General features: G+C 35.7%; 3 protein-coding genes across 13 annotated transcripts; all 3 read left to right on the forward strand.

Annotated features, from left to right (window-relative positions):
* Positions 343 to 7,222, forward strand: LOC104766832. Of its 11 annotated transcripts, none has more exons than XR_764130.2 (5): positions 343 to 645; positions 956 to 1,052; positions 1,268 to 1,389; positions 1,595 to 1,632; positions 2,437 to 5,779. XR_764130.2 is itself a non-coding variant. In XM_010490796.1 (5 exons), the coding sequence occupies exons 2-5, from the start codon at positions 958 to 960 to the stop codon at positions 6,892 to 6,894; spliced, it is 303 nt and encodes a 100-aa protein (XP_010489098.1). In that variant the 5' UTR covers positions 343 to 645; positions 956 to 957; the 3' UTR covers positions 6,895 to 7,222. The 11 variants fall into 11 exon arrangements, 5 of the variants coding, with proteins under 5 accessions (XP_010489098.1, XP_010489096.1, XP_010489099.1 ...); XR_764131.2 differs by having other exon boundaries at positions 2,454 to 5,779; XM_010490796.1 differs by lacking the exons at positions 1,595 to 1,632; positions 2,437 to 5,779 and adding exons at positions 1,114 to 1,129; positions 6,825 to 7,222.
* On the forward strand, positions 10,485 to 14,048 carry LOC104766833. The gene is made up of 2 exons (XM_010490799.1): positions 10,485 to 11,831; positions 13,684 to 14,048. Exons 1-2 carry the CDS (start codon positions 11,661 to 11,663, stop codon positions 14,008 to 14,010), a joined length of 498 nt encoding a protein of 165 aa, XP_010489101.1. The 5' UTR covers positions 10,485 to 11,660; the 3' UTR covers positions 14,011 to 14,048.
* LOC104768054 (protein SPEAR1-like) lies at positions 22,278 to 24,237 on the forward strand (the record flags this gene model as incomplete). The annotated part of the gene is made up of 5 exons (XM_010491998.1): positions 22,278 to 22,614; positions 23,173 to 23,262; positions 23,578 to 23,618; positions 23,712 to 23,787; positions 24,157 to 24,237. Coding segments are annotated over exons 1-5 (519 nt in total), but the record flags the coding sequence as incomplete, so codon positions are not given.

Here is a 24,237-nt window from a genome sequence, read left to right on the forward strand (position 1 = left end):
CTCATCTTCAATTTCTCATAGTTGCGATTTACGGTTCATAAATTGGGGATTTAGGGTTTCTGAAAATTAGGAATTTAAAACTGTTAAGTGACACTCGAGTTAACTTAACCACATATCAAACGAAAGTTAACCACCATGAACAGTCTCGTTAAGTCTAATTAACCCGCGGTTGTGAATTGGGTACGCGGCTAAATGTTTGAATATTAATCTGGGCAAAGAAAATAATTAGAGTATTAAACTGGAAGTGATAAAAGTTTGTGTATTAAAGTGGTAATAGAAAAATAGTTGGTATATATTTATGGAATTTTCCGTTCAGAGAACTGTGTCTCTGCGAAGCAAAAATAAGATCCTCCCAGACCCTCTACGTGTCAAAATATGATTGCTGGCGTTTATTTTTTTGATTTTTTCTGCATTTGGTTATCTCTCTCTTTCGAAAGAAACGAGAGAAGAGATGGAGAGAAGAATCGATTTTTCACAATTTGGTACCCAACCCATCGGTTTCCAAATAAAATTGATCTGTTCAATTCTGGGTATTAATCGATTGATTTCTGGGGAGAAGACGACAAAGAGAACGGTGGTAAGAGGGATCGTGGGGAGGAAAAGAGACATAGGAGCAGCAGAGATAAGGAGAGAGAGAGGGATAAGGTTAGAGAAGAATCGAGAGATTAAGAGATCGACCATGGTTGGGATATGTTGTTCTTGTCCTCTAATTATTTCATGGTTGGGTAGTATATAAAATGGCTAGTTTGCTTCCAATTATTTAGTAATGTTGGCTAGTTTGCTTGGGATATAAACGCTTAGTTAAAACAGTCTTGATTTGTCTCTTGTTTTGGTTACGTTGTAGATGACTGAGGAATTGCTCAGTGGTGTGTCTATTACCTCTGCTTCCACTGGTACTGAGTGCTATGTTTACGTTTTGAAACAGAACTTAACATTTTTTTCTTCTTTTTTGCAGGTATGGTGAAGGAATTAACAGGTGACTACAAAATCAAGTATCATGCTAATGGGTACGATAAGGAGCCGATTGAAATAGACTTCACTCCTCCATTCAGGTTAGTCAAATGTTTTAATATGTTTTTGGGAATGAACTCATGATCTTCTTTGTTTTTGTAGGAGGATAGACATGATGGTAATGTTCTTGTTATTCCCTAATAGTATGAATTGGGAAGTTCTGTGATTAGTTCTATTTTACCTATACTTAGTTGACGCAACAATTCTTAATGTTGAAGCTCACATTTTCTTTTTCGTGTTTCCTCTCTCTCGGCAGAAACTGATTTGCGGCGCACAGCTATCTGGATGTCTACAATTTTTCTTATGCTACAGATGCAGTTCCTTGAGAATAGAGTGGCTTTGGAACTTACAAGGTCTGATTATGTTGAAGCAGAAGAGGTATATCATCGGTTATTTTTTTGTTTTTTTAATATTTGTTGTTGCCTCCCTTCACCACTCCACTGTGATACAATTATTTATCTGAGTTAACCAGCTCTGTATGCATAATCGATCAAGCCCCCTCACATTAGGCCCTATTAGCGGTCTTCTCTAGCATCATGCTTTCTTGAAGGAAAATTTTACTCTTTAAGTATCGTTTGTGCAGGCTTTAGTTGAGATGAAAAATTTGTTTACTCGACCAAGGTAAAATTTATAACCTCATGTATATGATAGATAATCTCATGTATAGTTTTTGGAATGAGGTGTTCTATGTGCCTATTTGATATTGGTCAAACTATTTTGATATTGGTATATATGTTTTAAGGTTTTTGTAATGTAATATATTTGTTTTTTTAATATATGTATTCTACTAAACCATAGTTTCTAGTTTTATTTTCCTTATATTGCATACATTATCTAATCAACATTTATACCATAATAAAATATACTTAAAACACAATTTTAATAAAAAGTTTTTAAGACACTCATGTTTAAGGATGACTAATGGAAGGAGATAAAATAAAAACATTGGATTAAGAATCTAAACTTAGATTAATATTTTTTTAAATCTTATTTAAAATTTAAGACACTAAGATGAGTATCACCAATGGGCATGCCTAACACATCAAATATCTACAACTAAATAATATATAAATATTATAAGATGTCAGTAGAAGTTGACGTGCGGTGAAAGTGGGAATATACTAAAGTTTAAGAGGTTATTTTTTTCAAGTCACCGATGTGGGTTTCCAATCTCTCTCTTCTGCCTTAATACTTTGTCCCACATCGCTCATGCCCTATTTTCTTTCCCTTTTCTTTTAAAAAAAGAATCAACACAAAGATAATTTTATGAGTCGGACCAAATAAAGCAAAAAATAGAGTTTGTTGTAAATATTTATTTCGTATGGGTTTATTTGGTCTGAATCATGAACTGATCCTATATTGGTATGTACTTTATACAAGATCTGAGTTGTGTAGTTTGCAAGGATAAACTGACATAAGCTCTAGAGTTTTACTATATAAAGGAAGCTATGGTTGAAGAAACAAGATATGCACAAACGCAGACACATAAGAAGCTTATACATTGGTGGCAGCTACAGGGCACAACGTAGGGTGTTGTGCAGTGCAGATGCAGAGATGTAGAGCGCAGTGCAGAGAGCATGCACAGGGTGTCGTACATGGAGCTTGAAGCTGTTCGCACAAACATGATAAAGGAGCAGAAGCTTGGCTAGAGTCAAAGGGCTGAGAGCCGGACATAACCTTGTCTAGGTTTAAGGTGTCTTCAGGACACTCTGATGAGAGACGAATATGGAGTTGCTTCTTTGGGGTTCTGTAGGTGTTTCAGGGTTATACATGGAGGGGAGAGCTGTACCATAGACATAGAGAGGAGAAGAAGAAAAGTATCTACTATGTGTTTTCTTCTTTGATTGCTTTATAGTAGTTCTCTAAGTTTGTATATGAAACACTGTGTGTAAACTTTGGTTGATTGATAGTGGATGTATGTGGGAGAAGGTTCTCACACGAGATGTACTCTCTACATGAGGGAAACTCGTTAAATCTATGTGTTATGTTTATGTTATACATATTAATCTGTGAAGTAGACAAGGAGTAAGGGCAGAGTCGCGGTATGTGGTTCACTACAGAGGTGAATCGGGGTCTGCAATTCTCAACAAGTGGTATTAGAGCCAGGCTTGGGATTTCACAGATTCAGGCATGACGCCGTAAGCATACAAGGAGGATCCAGAAACTGTTGTAGAAGCCTCGAAGGTTAAATCAATTATGGGGTTGGTTGAAGGTGGAGTTATCAATAGTGTTTGATTCAGGTTCATGGTTGTGAAATGTGAATCAAAGCATCATCTAATAGGCTCAAACTTATCAAAACAAGAGTTCAGTTTTCGCTGCAGTCACAAGGTACTTGTAATGTTTTGTTTTGAAGCGTCTGAATACTCAAAACTGTTTCAGTTTAGGGAATCTAGACACAAGAAGAACACAAGGAAGTAGACGTCTTCAACTATTGGAAAGTAAAGATGGTATTTTTTTTGGTCTGGTTGTTGAAAGTCTGTGTGGTGGTATTCAATGAAGATGGACCAGACAATTTATGTTGAAGTGGTCAGTTTTGAGAGGTGTTGGGTGAATGGTTAAGTCTCAAGAATGAATCAGGTTGTCAGAGATTCGAAAGGACTACAATCAAGGTAGGTTTACAGAGATATGAGAATGCAGAGAGTATCAAGAGTCAAAGTTGCAGTCAGTGAGATTTTCTTTGTCAAGGTGGAGTTTGCTCTTCAAGGTGACTTAAAATCTCTAGAAGACTTTTGTAGACGTTATATGACTGTGCAAGGGTTTAAAAGTAAGTGCAAAAATTTATAAGTCTGGCTCAAGGCGACTGGGGGTTGTGTTTCTGCATTGAAGAGGGAATCAAAATCTGGAAAGTTTTGGTTTGACTGTTTGCATCTACAGAGATGATCTAGTGGATGAATCTTCTGAAGGTATCACTTGCAAGAAGTTTAAGTGTTTTGTTGAAACTTAATGAGGTAGTTATGTGAGTATAAGGAGAATATTCAATAGATCTCAATTGGTTAAAGATGCATGTTATAATAGACAAGATTAGTATAACATTAGTGGGTCTAGTAGCATCGTTAAGTTTCTCAGGAAAGTCACTTACATGGAGGTTAAGTGAAGATTCATTAATGGTGAAGACATGTCAAGCTGATGTTGATGAATAATAAGAAAAGGGATTCTAGAGTGAAGCACTAAAGGCTGTTACAAGAAGACTAGCGGAGGTTTTAAAGATGTTGATCGGACATATGTTTTAACATGAGGTTGAACAGGAGGTTGTACTGTCAGTTCGTACAAGCTGGGTTCAAGAGTCAGTTGGTTAAACAGATGGGATGTAAAATCAATCACAAGAGTAATGCATTGGGTTGAGATTGTTTTACAGGATGAATGAGGTATTGTTCAGGTTTGAAGCATGTATGATTCATGTGTTTTGCATGGGATTCAGGAGAGTTTGGTTCAAGCTCAATGCATATGAGGGGAATCAAAGGTCGACCAAGTGAGTCAAGTTGCAGACGAATACAGATGATATACAATCATGATAACAGGTCTATGACGTTTATCAGAAACCATGGAAGAGGTTGTGTGATTGTTTAATCATGTTCTGAGAGGTTGATATCTCAGGCTTTATTGTTCTAATGTTCTAAAGGTTTTCAAGACCAAAGTTTCATAAGCAAGTCACGTGTTACCTGTGGGTGAATCAGAAGTTCTGGTTCTAGGTGGGAGCTTTTGTGAGAAACAAGGGAAATCAAGTAAAGGTCTTCATAAGTGCTTCTAAGATCAGGAGGAACAAGCTTGAAAAAGATGATTCGTGTAAGGAGTTACACGAATTTGTTGTGACAGCTGAAGAGCACCATAAGCTATTAAGAGAAGTTGTCAAGAACAATGGAGAAGATGTATGGCTTCGCAGACTGAAATTTTGAATATAGTTGATATGTATATATTTTGTCTCTCCTTAGCAAGTATTCGTCATGCATTTAGCTAGGATAACTCATTGTTTTGCATCATTTTCTTGTCTCTTCTATATACTTTGCATGTTTAGGTAGTTCTTGCATCATCTTGCATACATTGTGCATTTTGGAATATTTCAGGTGTTTAGGAGATGTCCAGACTGTTGGAACCAAATGGAGGCTAAGACACGCGACTCGACCGACGCACTCCCAAGATTGATGACACGCGACTCGACCCACACTCCTGGGAGAGAAGCAATGCGACTCGACCGACATGCGACTTGGACGTGCTCCCAGGAAGAAGCACCAGCATCCCACTCGACCGACCACGCCAGACATCCGACTTCTTCCACCTCTTTGATCGAGTCGAGTGAAGATTTTATATGGGATTCAGCTTTCAGCGTCTTCATCAAAGTTGTAGAAAATTGAGTCATCTTTCTAATTCCATTTATTTCAAGCCAATCGGAGATGTGGTTCAATAGTTATCATCGTTTTTGTGGATGCGTATACACCCAGCTCGAGCCGACACCACTCCACTCGACCCAGCTCGAGCCAACACCACTCCACTCGACCCAGCTCGAGCCAACATCACTCCACTAGATCCAGCTCGACTCAACGCCACTCCACTCGACCCGTTTCACGCGCACCGACTCAACCGCACACATCAAGAAGAAAGACGCTCCGATTTAGCCAACCCGATTCCCGAACCGACGCTCTATCCTGTTGTTTTATGTTTTAGGGCTTTTCATGTTCTACTATAAAAAAATATTTTTGTTAAGTCTTTACTTGGACATCTCGTTTTTCCAAAAGTTTACCGAGCCACCTAAAACGTTTTGAGATTTTGTTATCCAGAGATCTTTGAACTTATTTAGATTTTGCATTTGATTTCTTCTACAAAGTTGTTCATCTCATTTTTATTTATCTGATGATGCTTGATTCTGCATTTTTTGAGATTGTATCCTTGATGATGGTTTTTAGATCCGAGTAGTGTGATAGTTCTTGAGGATGAGATAGATTAGGTAGAGGATCTTAGTATATAGGGTGTTTAAGTTTAGATTCGTGTGATTCCCTTCTAGACTAGAGTTAGAAATACTAGTTTCTCTCTGATCAATTAGAATTAGTCTTAGACATTTCCGCACCCAAAAGGTGTTTGATGAAATGTCTGACCAACTAGTGCCAGAGACTTGCATTCCTAGCCTAAGAGATTAGTTGTCTAGGGTGTTTGTTGACGTGAATGAACTGAATCGTCATGCCTGCTCGACCATGTTTCTCTAGCGAGAGCTAGGTTTGGAAGTGGTTGAGTCTGAGTAGCTTTTTCCAAGAGATTGGATTAGCTAAGTCGTGATGTTCATTGTTTAGGGATAATTTGTTTGTGGCATGTTAAACACCCTGTAGACTAGGAGACTCCACTGACATCAATTACTCCCATCCTTAAGACTCCTATCTTTATGATTTTTATTGCATTCCTGAGACTGTTTCGGTTCTTGCTGTTTAGTTCACGCTTAGACTCGTTTCTGCTTTGACTCATGTTTACTTCTTGTCATGCATTCTCGTTTCTAGTTCTGTAGCTCATTTCTGTTTTGCAGTCTGATCATTCTAGGATTGTTAGATATAAAAACACTCTTTGAATTGGCTTGACTTGTGATTTCTTGATTGCATCTTGAGTGGTAGCATCATCCCATTTGGATTGACACCTTAAGTACTACAACTAATAAGGTTAATTGAGACCTACTAGGAGACACAAAAATCCTAGTATTAATTTGGTGTCGTTGCCATTTGGGATTCGTTTTGCTACATTTGAGATTTCAAGTTTTGCAAGATTAAGTACTGTTACACTTATCATACTGAGTACTGACTTGTTTTGGTTGTCTGCTTGTTTGTTTTGCGTCTCAGGAACCTGTTGATTGCAACATTGCATGCACACCAGATCAAGAGGACATCAGAATATCCTTCCTGCTATTGACGACATTAATCGGTTGCAACGACCATGACAAGCTCGTACTTTCACTGATCACACCGCACCAGTCACTATGGAACAACATAACGGACCCAATCCGCGACCGCAAAAAATTGGTGTTGGGGATGCACCGAACACTCTTACTCAGCATGCTGGAATCGTCCCTTCTGCTGTGCAGAACAATAACTTCGAAATGAAAAGTGGTCTGATCTCCATGATCCAAGGGAACAAGTTTCACGGGTTGTCTATGGAGGATCCCCTCATTTACTTAGACGAGTTCGACCGTCTTTGCAGTCTCACCAAGATCAACAGAGTGAGTGAGGATGGTTACAAGTTGCGGCTCTTCCCATTCTCCTTGGGAGACAAAGCTCATCAATGGGAGAAAAACATTCCCAAGGGAACCATCACCACTTGGGACGACTGCAAGAAAGCTTTCTTTGCCAAGTTTTTCTCCAACTCCAGAACAGCACGTCTCAGGAATGACATCTCTAGCTTCACTCAGAAGAACTCAGAATCATTCTGCGAAGCCTGGGAGCGTTTCAAGAGTTACCGTAGCCAATGCCCACACCATGGATTCAGCAACGAGTCACTGCTGAGCACTCTCTACCTTGGTGTACTTCCAAAGATACGCATGCTGCTTGACACTGCTTCAAATGGCAACTTCCTGAACAAGGACGTAGATGAAGGTTGGCAACTCGTTGAAAATCTCGCCCAGTCTGATGGCAACTATAGCAAGGACTATGATCGCACAGTCAGGGGAGAGTCTGGTTTGGGGGAGAAGTACAAGAAGGATCTCAAGACTGTCAATGACAAGCTTGGTCGCCTCTTGCTAAGTCAGCAGAAGACCATCCACTTTGTATCTGAGGGTGATCATTTCCAAGTTCAAGATGGGGAGGGTGATCAATCTGAAGAGATCAGCTACGTCCAGAATCAAGGTGGATACAACAAAGGTTACAACCCCTATAATACGAACCCCAATTTGTCTTACAGGAGCATCAACGTTGAAAATCCCCATGATAAAGTGTACCCTCCTCAGCAGCAACAACAAGGTCAACAAAAACCTTTTGTGCGTTACCATCAAGGATTCGTGCCTAAACAACAGTTCCAACAAGGTTACCAAACTCCTTTAGGACCACCGCCAAAAATTTGCACCTCAACAAGTTTAGCCTACTCACGCTCCTGATCAGGAAATGAAGCACATGATGCAACTAATTCTTCAAGGTCAAGCTATTGGTTCTCTGGAAACTGCCAAGAAGCTTGCTGAACTCAGTCATCAAATGGAGTGTTCATACAATGATCTGCATGTCAAGTTTGAAGTTCTTAACTCCAAGATGAAGTATATGGAAGGCAAGACTGCTTCTACTTCTACCCCAACACCTGGCCAACTACCTGAAAAGCAGTTCAAAACCCCAAGGACTATGCTACTATCCATGCCATCACCACCCAAACTGTAGATGTACGGCTCAGTGAGGACAATGAGAGTTTAGATGGGGAAGATTTTCTTCAAGATGAAGTTCAGATAAAGGATCTCGTCGAGGTGCTCAAGGATCCAATTGAGTTAGTCAAGAAATCTGATCCTCAAGCTACTAAAGAACCCGCTACTCCCAAGGATAAACCTGTGAGATTCATTCCTCCACCATACAAGCCACCTCTACCATTTCCAGTGAGATTCAAAAAGGAGCTTAATGAGAAGTATAGAGCTCTGTTTGCTAAACAAGTCGAGGATATTGAACTTAGAATGCCTTTGCTTGATGCATTTGCACTTGTGCCTGATATATCATGGTTTTTGTGGGTTTTAACCATGATATAAGGAGTCTTTTAGAGTCTTTTGATTTGTTTTCTAGGATATTTTTGATCTTTTACAGGTTTTCTAGGATTTTAGCATGGATGGAGCAAAGTGAAGCGATTTGGATCATTTTGGAGCAATTCATCAAGGAAAAGAAGTTGGATTCGATTCAGAGTGATGGTGCCCTGTTTTGTATGCGAGAGAAGCCAAGTTTTGGAAGTTTTACAAAGTTGCCCGAAGTTTTCCATAATTGCAACACAAGTCCCTGACGTGTTTTTGGACATATAAATAGTATTTTTAGGTTTTAGAAACCCTTAAGTTTTATTCTTGCAAGTTTTACTTTCTGCAACCCTGTGAGATTTTGAGAGCTTTTGGGAGAGAGAGATCTGAACTGCTTTGAGAGAAGAATTCATGAACTCCCTCTCTACTCTTTTAATTTCAATTGCTCATTATTCAGAATTATGTTTTGTTCTTCATTGAATATGTCTGAGTAGTTTGCTTGTTAGGTTCAGGGTTTTTTACAAGGATTTTATGATTTATTAGATCTGTTTATTTAGGATTCATTATCTTTCTAGATCTTCATCATAGGTTGTTCTTCATATTAATCCTTGATTGACCATCTAGAATTAATAACTTAGGAAAATAAATTGATATGAGAATATAATTGATTTTCCTCATAAAACCTTCTGATGAGCAAAATTACTTTCTGCAAAAATTACTTTCTGCAAAGAGATTTGATTTAGTAATTTTCTGAACTTATCTAAACCTGTTTTTAAAGCTGATTTTTAACCTAGAATTTTACAAAGAGATTTGGATTTTCTGGTTTTAAATTTAGATAATATTTGCAGTGAGAACTGATTTATTTTACAAAAGTGTTTAGTGTTCTAGATCTGATTTTTAATTGCTTGAATCCTAATTTATTGATTGATTTTAATAATTTGTAATTTCCTGAGAAATTCCCTAGACCTAGCTTTTTAATCCCTTGAATTTACAACAGTTTTATTTTAATATTTTGCATTGCTTTTCTTATTTAAATAAATTTGTTTAGCGTAATCATTAAACTCTATAATTTATTGTGTAGTCTTGAGTCCTTGTGGAATTCGACCCCTAAGTACTGCAGTGATCTCTTAATTTGAGAGAGTAGCTCTAGGGTTTAATTTGAGCATATCAGTGCCTCAATATCAAAAGTTTTTAACTGATTTGGTAACAAAAAGGACCAAAGAGAAGGAGGAGATAGCTAAAGGAGCTCAAGCTAAGGCTCTGGAAGATGAGAGAGTAGTACATGTCATAGGTGGAGTTATTCATGAATGCAAGGCTGTTCTTCAGAAGATGATTATCCCAAAGAAGTTAGAGGACCCTGGTTCTTTCACCTTGCCTTGTTCTCTAGGTCCATTGGCCTTCAAAAAATGCCTATGTGTCCTTGGTGCTTCAGTTAGCCTCATGTCACTCTCTACAGCTCAGAGGCTAGGATTCAACAAATACAAGTCATGCAACCTCCGCTTAATATTGGCTGATAGGACTACTAGACTGCCTCATGGTCTACTAGAGAACCTGCCCATCCAAATTGGACAAACTGAGATTCCTACTGACTTTGTGGTGCTGGAAATGGATGTAAAGCCTAAAGATCCACTAATCCTGGGAAGACCTTTCTTAGCTACAGCTGGAGTAGTCATTGATGTCAAGAAGGGGATGATTGATCTCAATCTGGATAAAAACTTCAAGATAAAGTTTGATATCAAGGACTCTAAGAAGAAACCAACTATTGATGGGCAGACCTTCGTGATTGAAGAGAAAGATCAGAAAGCTGGATTTGACATTTTTGAGAGTGTGAATGAGGCAGAAACTGAGGTTTTGGTAACCAAAGAGAAAACTCAAAGTGTCACTCGACCATTCTCCAACTGAGTGAAGTCATTATCCTCCCTAAGCGTCAAGACCTGCTTCCTAAACCTCACCAACCGCATGATTCAAGTCCTCCCACACTTGACAGTTTGTATGAACTCCAAAATACTAAGATTCTAAGGGATTCAGTGAAAGAGTTAACATCTATGGTGAAGGAGATGAGTGGGCAAATCAAGAAGCTCCAAGGTACAATGAGAAGTTCTCCTCCAAGGAAATTAAGGAAGAGGTTTGGGATAATGAAGAAGAGCTGTTCATTTCTTGTTGAACCTGGGCAGAATGTTAAAGAGTATCTGGCTAGACAAGACATTCTAAAGGGGTCTCCGGAGCCTCTCTATGACCCTCCCAAAGCATAAGAAGTATGCAAAGTCAAGCTCAAAGACTTTAAACAAGCTCACTTGGGAGGAAGTTCCAAAGGTATCACTGCAAAAAAAATTTAGGATCCTTGTGTTTTTTATTTTTGTTTTTAGTTTTCTGGTGTTCAGGAATCTACAGAAGGAAGTATGGGCAACAGAAAAGGAAAAGTGAAAGTAGCAGATTGACCTCTATGAACTCAACGTCAAGACTACTGGAGGCAACCAACGACTCGAACGGATCTGCTCGACTCGACCCTCTCAACGCTCTCCAACTATCCGACTCGACCGCCGTAGCTCGCCGCTTCCCTCGAGTCGACTAGACTCCACTCGATCCGCCAAGTTGTCCCACTCGCTCCATTGAGTTATCTTAGTCCAACGTCATCCCACTCGATCACCGTTCATCGCTGCCATGCCACTAGAGCCAAGATCTTCCCTCTCGACTCACGCATTGAAGACACCCTCAAGTCACGGTGGTTAGACCCGATCGGTTCAGCATAACTGCCTTTGTGCTTTGAGTTAAACATGTTTCAGAGAAGTAGAAAGAGCACTGAACTAATAGATGAAATGAGAGATGCATATGTTTGTGTGGGTGGAGAACGGTCATCGCCTATGTTCATGGCTAAGCGTTTCTTAGAAATGAAGAACTTAGATTGAGCAGAAGATTGAGCATCAAGGAGATTATCAGCCAACAGAGGTTGTGGTGTTATTATCGAACCATTACGTCTCTCGAGTCGATGACATCCAGTGCGACGAGCAGCGGAACTTTTATTAGAACACACAAGGGGTTGAGCAGCAAGTCGTCAAAGCAGCTAAGATCACTCATGCGGATCCAGAAAAGGATGAGGGACAAAGTCAGTTTCACGCTCCTCCTTGGGCGAGCACCGACTCATTCTTCTACTACTGAGGTACTCCTACCTTCCCGTTGTATATACTATTTCATTCATGCATTGTTTTTGTTGTGATTCTCAAATCCTTCTGCAAATTTTTCTTACACAAAAGACTGTGTAATTTAAGTTTGGGGGATGGTTTGAGATGATGTATCTGATGTTGTTTTTTGTGATTTTTATTTGATATTTTTGTATCATATCATGTTTGAGTCTGCATTCATTTCTTTGCATAGAAAAACCAAAAAAAATTTGAAGAAATTTCGAAAATTTCTACAAAAACATAGTGTTCATGTAGTTTGCATTTGCATATTAGGATTGAGTTTAGTGTTATTCATATAGGGTTGTTGCATTTAGCATAGGGGTTGATGATGATTGTAACCTTGTTAGTATGATGGATTCAATAGGATAAGATCAAGGCCCTTATTATTAGTTCTTTGATGCTTGTTGATTGAACTTGAAATGTAAGACTGAACCAGGTTTTGAATTCTCGAAATTGCATTCTAGTCTTTATTGAAGCATATTTTTAATTGACGTCATTCTTTATCTATCTGAACCTAATCCTGACTTGTAATTATCTTATTATGCATTGAAGTCGAACTCATGGATACCATATACATACTTGGATTGTCTTTCACATTTTTTTCCACCCTTGTCAATCCAAGTAGCTGATTCCCATCTTTGGAACAGTTCCCCGCACCCTTAACCAACCGTTCTTTCAAGTAAATTGTATTCTTGAGTGTCAGGCCTTTTCCGAGTTGAGCTTGTTAGAAAGTGTTAGGTTCAAACCGACAAGAGTAGGATCCTGTGTAGTTCTAGTTCGCGTTATCTGGACTAGTAGGACTAGGTGAGAACTTGATTTTGGGTTTTGGGTATGGATTTGGGCAAGAAAAGTGAAGAGTAAAAAAAGAAAGTAAAAGGTAGAAAGGCTTTAGGAGGGGGATGTGTTTTCAAAGTTTACAAGTCTAGTAAAGGATTTGGGTTGAGCAAAGTAAAAAGAGTTATTGGTTCTAGGCATAAAATCAAAAGATTAGACAAAGAAAAAAAAAAGTAAAAATGCTTAAGATGTCTAGAGTCCTTAGAAGAAAAGAAAAAGAACCATAGTGATAATAAAGATTTCCCAATCCACTAGAATGATAAGAAGTGAACTCCTCCTAAGACTAAGTGTAAAGAGTAAGAGAATGAGTTTGAGATGATGTTTCTGATGAAGGGTAGAGATAGGACCAACTTCTGGGTTAGAATGTTAGGACTGAGTTTCCTTGTGGACCTTTGGGTAGACAGGGCGCTGCTCTTATATGTATTACTGGTTTCAACCTTTAGCCCTCTCTTAATCTCAACTCCTTTTCATGAGAGAACCTTATTATTTATTGATAAAACCACTAGAGAAGGAGACCATCTTCGTCTCTAACCTTTCACCCTAGCCAAATGAGGTCAATGACATTGCTTAACTTGATTCACGGTTATCTGTTAATGAATGTTAAAAAGAATGATTGATAGGATTGCATGTGTAGATTAAAGATCAGAATCGTTTCAATAAAGTTTTTTAATAAAGTCCCTTCACCATGCATCATAGAACAAAAAACAAAGACATTGATTCTAACTACTCTATTCAGCATGTTTTAGGTTCTGAGACCCCATCTTCACACTTCTCTTCCATACTTTGTTCTTGATTGTTTGCTTGAGGGCAAGCAAAGAATAAGTTTGGGGGAGTTGATATATCTATATTTTGTCTCTCCATAGCATGTATTCATCATGCATTTAGCTAGGATAACTCATTGTTTTGCATCATTTTCTAGTCTCTTCTATAAACTTTGCATGTTTAGGTAGTTCTTGCATCATCTTTGCAAACATTCTGCATTTTGGAATATTTCAGGTGTTTAGGAGATGTCCAGACTGTTCGAACCAAATGGAGGCTGAGACACGCGACTCGACCGATGCACTCCTAGGACAGACGACACGCGACTCGACCGACTCACTCCCAAGACTAACGACACGCGACTCGACCGACGCACTCCCAAGACTGACGACACGCGACTCGACCGACGCTCCCGGGAGAGAAGCAATGCGACTCGACCGACATGCGACTTGGACACGCTCCCAGGAAGAAGCATCAGCATCCCACTCGACCGACCACGCCAAACATCCGACTTCTTCCACCTCTATGATCAAGTCGAGTGAAGATTTTACATTAAAATTGTAGGGAATTGAGTCATCTTTCTAATGCTGTTTATTTCAAGCCAATCGGAGGTGTGGTTCAATAGTTATCATCATTTTAGTAGATGCGTATACACCCAGCTCGAGCCGACACCACTCACTCGACCCAGCTCGAACCAACACCACTCCACTCGACCCAGATTGAGGCAACATTACTCCACTCGACCCAGCTCGAGGTGACTACACTCCACTCAACCCGTTCCACGTGCACCGTCTCGACCGCACACATCAAGAAGAAAGACGCTCCGACTCAGCCAACCCGATTCCCCAAACGATGCTCTATCCTGTCGTTTTATGTTTTAGGGCTTTTCATATTCAACTATAAATACATTTTTGTTAAGTCTTTACTTGGACATCTTGTTTTTCCAAAAGTTTACCGAGCCACCTAAAACGTTTTTAGGTTTTGTAATCCAAAGATCTTTGAACTTATTTAGTTTTTGCATTTGATTTCTTCTACAAAGTTGTTCATTACATTTTTATTTATCTGATGATGCTTGATTGAACGTTTTCTGAGATTGTATCCTTGATGATGATTTTTATATCCGAGTAGTGTGATAGTTCTTGAGGATGAGATAACTTAGGTGGATGATCTTAGTATGTAGGGTGTTTAAGTTTAGATTCGTGTGATTCTCTTCTGGACTAGAGTAAGAAATACTAGTTTCTCTCTGATCAATTGGAACTAGGTCTTAGACATTTCCGCACCCAAAAAGTGTTTGATAAAATGTCTGACCAACTAGTGCCAGAGACTTGCATTCCTAGCTTAAGAGATTAGTTGTCTAGGCTATTCGTTGACGTGAATGAACTGGTTCGTCATGCTTGCTCGACCATGTTTATCTAACGAGAGCTAGGTTTGGAAGTGGTTGATTCTGAGTAGCTTCTGCCAAGAGATTAGATTAGCTAAGTTGTGATGTTTATTGTTTAGGGATAGTTTGTTTGTGGCATGTTAAACACCCTGTAGACTAGGAGACTCCACTGACATCAATTACTCCCATCCTTAGGACTCCTATCTTTCTGATTTTTATTGCATTCCTGAGACTGTTTCGGTTCTTGCTGTTTAGTTCAAGCTTAGACTCGTTTCTGCTTTTACTCATGTTTACTTCTTGTCATGCATTCTTGTTTCTAGTTCTGTAGCTCATTTCCGTTTCGCAGTCTGATCATTCTAGGATTGTTAGATATAAAACCACTCTTTGAATTGGCTTGACTTGTGATTTCTTGATTGCATCTTGAGTGGTAGCATCATCCCATTTGGATTGACACCTTAAGTACTACAACTACATAAGGTTAATTGAGACCTACTAAGAGACATACAAAAATCCTAGTATCAATAGTGACAGTCATGAGACAATCTTAGGATTCGATAGGTGCTGGGAATTTCAAAGCAATGTCAGAGGATGGCATTGGAGAACTAAAAGGAACATCAATGGTTGGTTGTGTTCTGTATTGATTACCAAGGAAACAAGGTTGTTAAGGGTTTCTTCAGAGTTGTCAGATTCAATGGTTCAGAGTTCGTCTACAAGTAGGATAAAAGTCATCAGGAGAAGGATGCTTGAGGGAGAGTCATGAATCTCTTGGAGTTTTTGAAGATGAAGTTGAAGATTCCTAAGGTCAACAAACATAAGGATCATTGGAAGTTGCAGGTTCTTTAAGAGAATACAAGTTTTGTTTTTTTCTTCTCAAGAAAGAATCAACACAAAAGGGATTTTTTGAGTTGGACCAAATGAAGCAAAAGGTGGAGTTTCCTGTATATGTTTGCTTCATATGGGCTTATTTGGTCTGAACCATGAACTGGACCTATATTGGAATGTAGCCATACATGATCCGGGTTTTGTAGTCTGCAAGGGTAAACCGACATAAGCTCTAGGGTTTCACTATATAAAGGAAGCTAGGGTTGAAGAAACAAGATATGCGCTAACGCATACACATAAGAAGCTTATACACTGGTGGCAGCTGCATGGCACAACACAGGGTGTTGTGCATGGCATATGTAGAGATGCAGAATGCAGTGCAAAGAGCATGCGCAGGGCGTCGTACATGGAGCTTAAAGTTGTTCGTAGAACCATGATAAAGGAGCAGAAGCTTGGCTGGGGTCAAAGCGCTGAGAGCCAGACATAACCTTGTCTAGGTTTAAGGTGTCTTCAGGACACTCTGATGAGAGACGAAGGTGGAGCTGCTTCTTTGGGGTTCTGGAGGTTTTTTAGGGTTACACATGGAGGGGAGAGCCGAACCAGAGACATAGAGAGGAGAAGAAGTAAAGTATCTACCATGTGTTTTCTTCTTTAGGTTTCTTTCTATTAGTTCTCTAAGCTTGTATATGAAACACTGTGTGTAAACTTTGGTAGATTGATAGTAGATGTTTGTGGGAGAAGGTTCCCACACGAGATGTACCCTCTGCATGAGGGGAACTCGTTAAATCTCTGTGTTATGTTTATGTTATGTATGTTGATATGTGAAGAAGACGAAGAGTAGGGGCAGAGTTGCGGTATGCGGTTCACTACAGAGGTGAATCAGAGTCTGCGATTCTCAACAATATCATTCCTAATTGCTTTTTGTAGACCATGTATTAGTCTTTGACTTTAGAACTATTAGTCTTCAACAATGTCGTTCAATGAGTTTAAGGGCCTAATGATGGTAACGATAGAGCCTAACAATGAGATATGGTGGGAAAATAGTAATGGTAGAGCTTAATGATAGATATGATGGGGATTGGAACCGAATTAAAATTGAAATAACACATGAAAACAAAGAAAATTTAAGAGAGGTTAAGAATCTCTTGGTCGCGAAGGTGAATACGAAAGGCCGTCGACCGAAATTTTTGGTAAGGTTAAAAATTATGAATAATTACGGTGGAGATAAAACAAAATAGAAAAATATTGTGAAGGTTAAAGATGTCATTTTATCTATAATGACTCTCACATGATCATGTAGTTATTATTAGTATTATTTTATTTTATTTTGAGTCAAATACTATTTTGTGCATGGACAATACTTGAGTGAACTTCTTTATTTACCTCTTTATAAGCTGAAGAGGCTTTGGTAACCATTGTTCCATAAAAACGAGATCATAATGCAGGCCTCTTCTCCAAGTGAGGCAGGAAGGATAGGCTGAAGAGGCTTCGGTAACCATTGTTCCATAAAGACGAGATCATAACAGGCCTCTTCGAATTTAATTAGTACTTTTTTTAATGAGTTAAAATAGTTATATATATCCTAATATAAAAAACCTATCATTATCCCCTGATAAATAGACATCACCCAATTGAATTTCTAATATTTGTGGGCTAAAATCTTATTTTAAAATTTGATTTTTTAATAGGAATTTTTTTTTTTCTGAAAAAGTCTTGTGTAAAAATCTCACTACATTTATTAATAAAGAGTTATTTTCCGTTGTTTTGTAGGGTAAATGTTCATTAATTATTGGTTATTAATGCTCGATTATGTTTTTCAAACAGTCAAATATTTAACGATCAGAGAGATAACATGAAATTAAGAACTCATAATGAAATGCTTTGATAAACTAATATACAGAAATGACTTTAGGTCTGATTGGCTGTCGAGGTAAGTAGCAGGATCAAAGGAATTTGATTCGAGAAAAATGATTTTTATATAAAATCCTTAACAAATCAATAATTTGAGTATTATTTAAACATTATACGAGTAAAGATAGAGAAGAAATAGACAGAGTGTGTTATAATGTAGTAGGGGAAATGCATGTGCACACAATCTACAGTAGATATTATTTCATATAAATATTCATTTGTTTAATTGTTAATAAATAATTAAGTATATATAAATATACTTTTTAATTTATGTATTCATTTACAAGCAAATAAACTCCTTCCTTTTTTTGAGGAAAAATAAAAATAATAAACTCCTTCATTCTTTTATCTTTTCAGATTTAAAAATTATCCCATGAAATCCTAAACCTCAGATCAAATCTTGAGATTCTGTAAGAAAGTTATTAATTAAACATTTAATTATTATTTTAAGCATCTGGACATTTAATTTTCTTACAAAAACCATAATACATATTCACTTATTTAATTTATTCATCGATTATAAGACCAACAGTTTGTTCTATCCCACTATGCTCTGTCTGTTTTGGTATTATGCTCTCTTCATTACTCATCAAATCACTTAATAATCTCAACATAATCCCCTATTTTGATACACTTTTCGATCTCTAATTTATTTCAATTATTGTGGTCATTATTGTTTTATTTTGTGGATGTATACATTTATAAGTATGTATGTCACATATATATATATATATACACACACATTCCTAAACATATTCTATAGAATTTTTTGTTACAGTATATAATATAGAGGATGAAAATGTGCATGAGATGAACTAATTTCAGGTTATAACCATACCAGAAATCGTGATATAAAAACTGGAATTAGTTTTACCGTAACAAGCGATGCTAAAATAAGATTTTGTTTTGTCCAAAAAAATGGATTTAATTTTAGTTCTACGAATTTAATGCTAATAAAATCAAACCAATAACAGAATTTTATGAATAAATAAAAAAATGAATAAAAGGAATTTTTACATAATTTTTGTTTTTGAAAGATAAAAATGCTTCTGTATGTATTTTGCTAATAAAGAAAAAGTATTTTGATGATAATTTCGAAGTTGTTTTTTTTTTTTGTTCACCCTTCGATTTGAATCTTTGATTAGTGACTTACTGTGATATTCCCACATGACCGCACGTACGCGTGTTTGCAACCTGTAAGATCTTTTTACCCAAAACAAAAATATTACGTGTATATCATCTCATGTTTTCTTATCATGAATTTCAATTTTTCTGCTCTGCATCGTATCTATTCAAAGCCTACATATTTGAGGTTCTCGAATTGATAGACCTACTATATTTATAAGGGTCATGCTGAAAAAAAGAATATTCAACGTCAGCAGGACTTACACGTGTCTTTCCAATATTGGTTAATCCAAAAGTGACACCTCCTTGCTACATTTCTTATATACGTATACAATATTTTAGTTTCCCTTCAGAGCTAATTAAGGCTACGACATGTTCTAAGAATCACATGTTTCACGAGTCCACGACATAAGTTTATACTTAACAGTTTTATTGGATTAGAATTAGTAGTTACACAATATTTATATTCTTTGGATCGTTATTGAACATAGCTTTGATAGGTCCATTTAACAACCTAGCTAGGGTTAGAATTTACACAATCGTGCTTACCCTTAAAGTTATCATAAACCTTCAAAAGAATTCTTTTTATTCTAAATCGAACATATTAACTTGAAGCAACAAAACAAAACCATTACAATACATCGTTAGCTTTTGATTAATTAATATTTTGGTGACGAGAGAAAAAATTATTACATGTTTTACTGTCATATTAATTAATTTGCATAATTGTATATATTGATCGATAGACAACGATGAAATGTACATATATCAACAAATATTTAATGGTCAGAAAGAGCATATCCAATAGAACAAACTGTTGGTCTTATAATCGATGAATAAATTAAATAAGTGAATATGTATTATGGTTTTTGTAAGAAAATTAAATGTCCAGATGCTTAAAATAATAATTAAATGTTTAATTAATAACTTTCTTACAGAATCTCAAGATTTGATCTGAGGTTTAGGATTTCATGGGATAATTTTTAAATCTGAAAAGATAAAAGAATGAAGGAGTTTATTATTTTTATTTTTCCTCAAAAAAAGGAAGGAGTTTATTTGCTTGTAAATGAATACATAAATTAAAAAGTATACTAAATGTATCTGTTTTTTTAATTCATTGCAACTTGCAAGGATATAATTTCAGAAAAACCATGATTTTTTAAATGGTAACTGAACTTGTTCACATGTCTTGCATTTGCATAACTGATTGGCCTGACACAGCAAAATAAGAACTTAGATATTAAAATTTATAAAATACAAGACAAATTGTAAGCCAATGCTGCCAATCTAATCATGCGTAAATCAACTCAATGACGATGGATGGTTATTTCCTTAATGTGTTAAACACACTATATTACATATACAGATATATACTGTATAGTGTACATATAAAAACCCATAAATACCATTTTATCATATACCACTTTCTTATAAATATATAGGAGATTTTCAAAAATACCCTTTTTACTATGTCACTTTTTTAAAATACCTTTTTTTGTGTATATTTTCAAAAATATCCCTTTTTAATATATAAAATGACTAAATTCTAAACCCTAAACTCCAAATACTAAACCCTACTTCCTAAAAACTATACTCTAAATATAAAATAAACAACTCAAACCTAAAAAAATTCTAAAAATTGATTTTTAAATCATATTGTAATTGTGTAAAAAAAGTAAAAATAAATTTTTTCTAAAAGGAGTATTTTAAAAAGGGCATTTTTAACAAATTCTCTAAATACGTAGTATCATTATTATACCATGACATATGTAGTTATCTAGTTAATTATTTTCTTTTGTAAAAATGTGGTCTTTGATTATTTTCATGGAAGCTACAAAGAAGAAACAGTGTATTGAACCTACAAATTTAAATAAGAAACTAATAGAAAATCCTTGTATTATAGTAATAAATAAGTGTTGACAGAAAAAGTGCATTTAATACATTATCACATTATATATGCGTTATATATACAGTACAATATAATATTTTATATACTAACAAGTTTAATTATTTTCCGGTTCTTAATAAGCAAAATGTTTTGAATGCTGTGATATATATTTGCTGGCAGTTAATTTCTTGGTATGATCTACTATTTTCAGGATATGAGTTCTATTATTATGATTTAGTATGAAATGTAACTGTAATAATATGAAGATGACAAAATCGAAAAATAGGTTTGTCAAACAGACAGACAAAACATCGAAAATAGTATACAACGTGGATTGTATATATACCATATCAAAATTGATCAAATACATATGTGTATATATATATATATATTAGCATAACATCGATTATATATTATAATGGTCAATAATATACGAAAATATAATAACAATCAAACTATATTCGTTACGTGGGTCAATATGAAAATATTAGTTTAATAAGTCCGAGTTTATATAATATAATAGNAAAAAAAGTAAAAATAAATTTTTTCTAAAAGGAGTATTTTAAAAAGGGCATTTTTAACAAATTCTCTAAATACGTAGTATCATTATTATACCATGACATATGTAGTTATCTAGTTAATTATTTTCTTTTGTAAAAATGTGGTCTTTGATTATTTTCATGGAAGCTACAAAGAAGAAACAGTGTATTGAACCTACAAATTTAAATAAGAAACTAATAGAAAATCCTTGTATTATAGTAATAAATAAGTGTTGACAGAAAAAGTGCATTTAATACATTATCACATTATATATGCGTTATATATACAGTACAATATAATATTTTATATACTAACAAGTTTAATTATTTTCCGGTTCTTAATAAGCAAAATGTTTTGAATGCTGTGATATATATTTGCTGGCAGTTAATTTCTTGGTATGATCTACTATTTTCAGGATATGAGTTCTATTATTATGATTTAGTATGAAATGTAACTGTAATAATATGAAGATGACAAAATCGAAAAATAGGTTTGTCAAACAGACAGACAAAACATCGAAAATAGTATACAACGTGGATTGTATATATACCATATCAAAATTGATCAAATACATATGTGTATATATATATATATATTAGCATAACATCGATTATATATTATAATGGTCAATAATATACGAAAATATAATAACAATCAAACTATATTCGTTACGTGGGTCAATATGAAAATATTAGTTTAATAAGTCCGAGTTTATATAATATAATAGGAGTTTCTCGATTAGAGCATGAATAATAATTATATCAAAGACAAGGAGAGCTGAATAATTTAGATCGAATCAACATTGAAGTCTTTTTTGTGTTAGAAGTCATCCAAAACCGAGAAATAGTTAAGAAAATTAAGCTAATCATCCATATTATTTTATTGCACAATCATTGTAATTAATTAAATTGTAAACTAATTAAAAATAAAATAAAAAGAAAGTTGCAAAATCAAAATAAGGGCATAAAATCTACGTAATGTAATGTATTTGTGTGCGTGGCGTATCTATTGAAATCTGGACACAATCTGATCCAGCGATGCAGTAGTTATACTAAGGGTTTTTATTTTATTTTATAAATTTAAAATAAAATTATTTTTTAGAAAGCTTATAAAAAAAATGAGATCACCATTTCACCATGAAAGAGATCTCTCTAATTTCTTAGTTTAAAGCAAAGACAAATCATTTCTCTCTTTCTCTCCATATAGAGAAGACTCTCTCTCTAGTTTTCTTGATCTTCCGGTGTCCTTTAAGACGATCAAGCTAGGAAACATGGGAAGTAGTTTCTTTGGTAGACCAAACATAGGAGGATCTTCGCCATCTTCATCGTCTCCAACGTCGTCTTCTTCTTCTCCGACGACAAGAAGAGGGAAAAAGAATGGCTCAGAGAAGCCCAAGCAGCCACAGAGAGGTCTCGGAGTAGCACAATTGGAGAAGATTAGATTACACGGCGAAATTAGTTGCAATAGCTTCAACAATTATAACCCTTCTTTGTATCCTCAGGTAACATATACAGTCACTTCTTAATATAACCAAGATATTCCGATCCGACACGTAGAAGTTTCAAAGTTTAAGACAACCACGGGTCGGGTTAACAGGAACATAGATATGAGCCATTAAACATCCACAGTCCACTAATTAAGACCCCATAAGTTGTTTGACATAGTAGGTTTTGCTTTTATCTGATCATCAGATCCTTTTACAAAAACCGACCAAGTTTTTATTCATTGTCCCGTGGCCTTTTGATGTTTGACTACTTAATCATAAGTAAACTTAATCGCAATTTCCATCATAGACTTCTTTTTCTTTGGATTCAGTTAAGCATATGGAATTAGTCAGTTGAAATTCTATTTACAATAGATCTTGTATAACTTGTACCTTATGTTGTTGTAAAGCTCACGAGGGCAGTTTCCACTCATTTCTTAAGATCTACACTTCATAAAATTTATGAAATAGATTAATTTACTGAATTTGTATAGTTATCGATCTAATTCCATAATTTTCAAGAGTATATATACGTTTTATATTAATTAAAACTTCGTATGTAAATGTGATATATAGGAGGATGAGAGGATGCAAGGATATTCATCCATACCATCATCATCACCATCACAATCTTCGGCTCCTTACGGGTTCTATCCAAACATGATGGTATAATTACTTTCCCTTTAATGCTGTATATGTGTGCCTTTTGTAGAGATGATATTTTGTTATATTCAGCAACATATATAGGTTGGGGTATATGAAGAAGAATAAAGTACTTAACTCCCTAATATGATTAGTTTAGGTAACTATTTGCTTTTTAATTTGAATATCACATAGGGAAATTTTCAACAAGATTTGGCCGATCATATTACCATGTTTCACAAAACTCATTTCAAACGATTATAAAACCAAAACAAAAAAAACTATAATGTAAACCAAAAATATCAACTACTAACGGTTTATTATTTCTGCTCTTTGCAGATGGGAGTACACAGAGATCAATACGAAAGAGCAAACATGAGGTACGTACAAAATCACTTATATGTGTAGGTGTATGTGTTATAAGTTTTGTATTGTCTTAAAAATAACTTCATTTTTGTTTTTTGTTCAAATAGTTGGAACCCAAGCCACGGCATCTTGGAGAGCCAACATTCTTTCGAACCAAACATCACCAGACGTTTCTTACACGAGGTACTTTCTCTATACCCTCAAACATATATGCAGCATATGTGTCAAATTAGTAATAGTGTCACATGATCAACTCTTTAACTAATTAAGGGGTCGAATTGGTAGCTAGTATACACGTTCATTCACATGTCAATGTCATTATTTCAAAAAATTAACCAATCAATTTCTCTTATCTTGAAAGTTGAAATAGGAATTATTTTTTTTGGTTCGTTATACGTCGTTCATGGTAGCCATATATATATTGTTCAATGTAGTTATGTCATGGTTAAATGATGGTTGACATGCATGATTTAAAGTGTTAATAAGTCGTAGATGGATTTGTATATAAGTGATTCTAGTAATAACAAAAAAAAGAATTGTCTAAATATATAGGATCCAAGTTCGACAAGGCGAAGTAAATCTTTGGGATCTGGAAACCAAAACTCGGGATCGAGTGAAAATCAAGAGCTAGAT

Source organism: Camelina sativa, chromosome 19 (assembly GCF_000633955.1).
Source record: "Camelina sativa cultivar DH55 chromosome 19, Cs, whole genome shotgun sequence".
Lineage (NCBI taxonomy): Eukaryota > Viridiplantae > Streptophyta > Magnoliopsida > Brassicales > Brassicaceae > Camelina > Camelina sativa.

Coding starts and splice junctions, on each gene's coding strand:
- LOC104766832 (XM_010490794.2), top strand. CDS start 958: ATGGTGAAGGAATTAACAGGTGACTACAAAATCAAGTATCATGCTAAT. Junction 1,390..2,453: donor ATTATGTTGAAGCAGAAGAG/GTATATCATCGG, acceptor TACTATATAAAG/GAAGCTATGGTTGAAGAAAC.
- LOC104766833 (XM_010490799.1), top strand. CDS start 11,661: ATGACATCCAGTGCGACGAGCAGCGGAACTTTTATTAGAACACACAAG. Junction 11,832..13,683: donor CTCATTCTTCTACTACTGAG/GTACTCCTACCT, acceptor GGAATATTTCAG/GTGTTTAGGAGATGTCCAGA.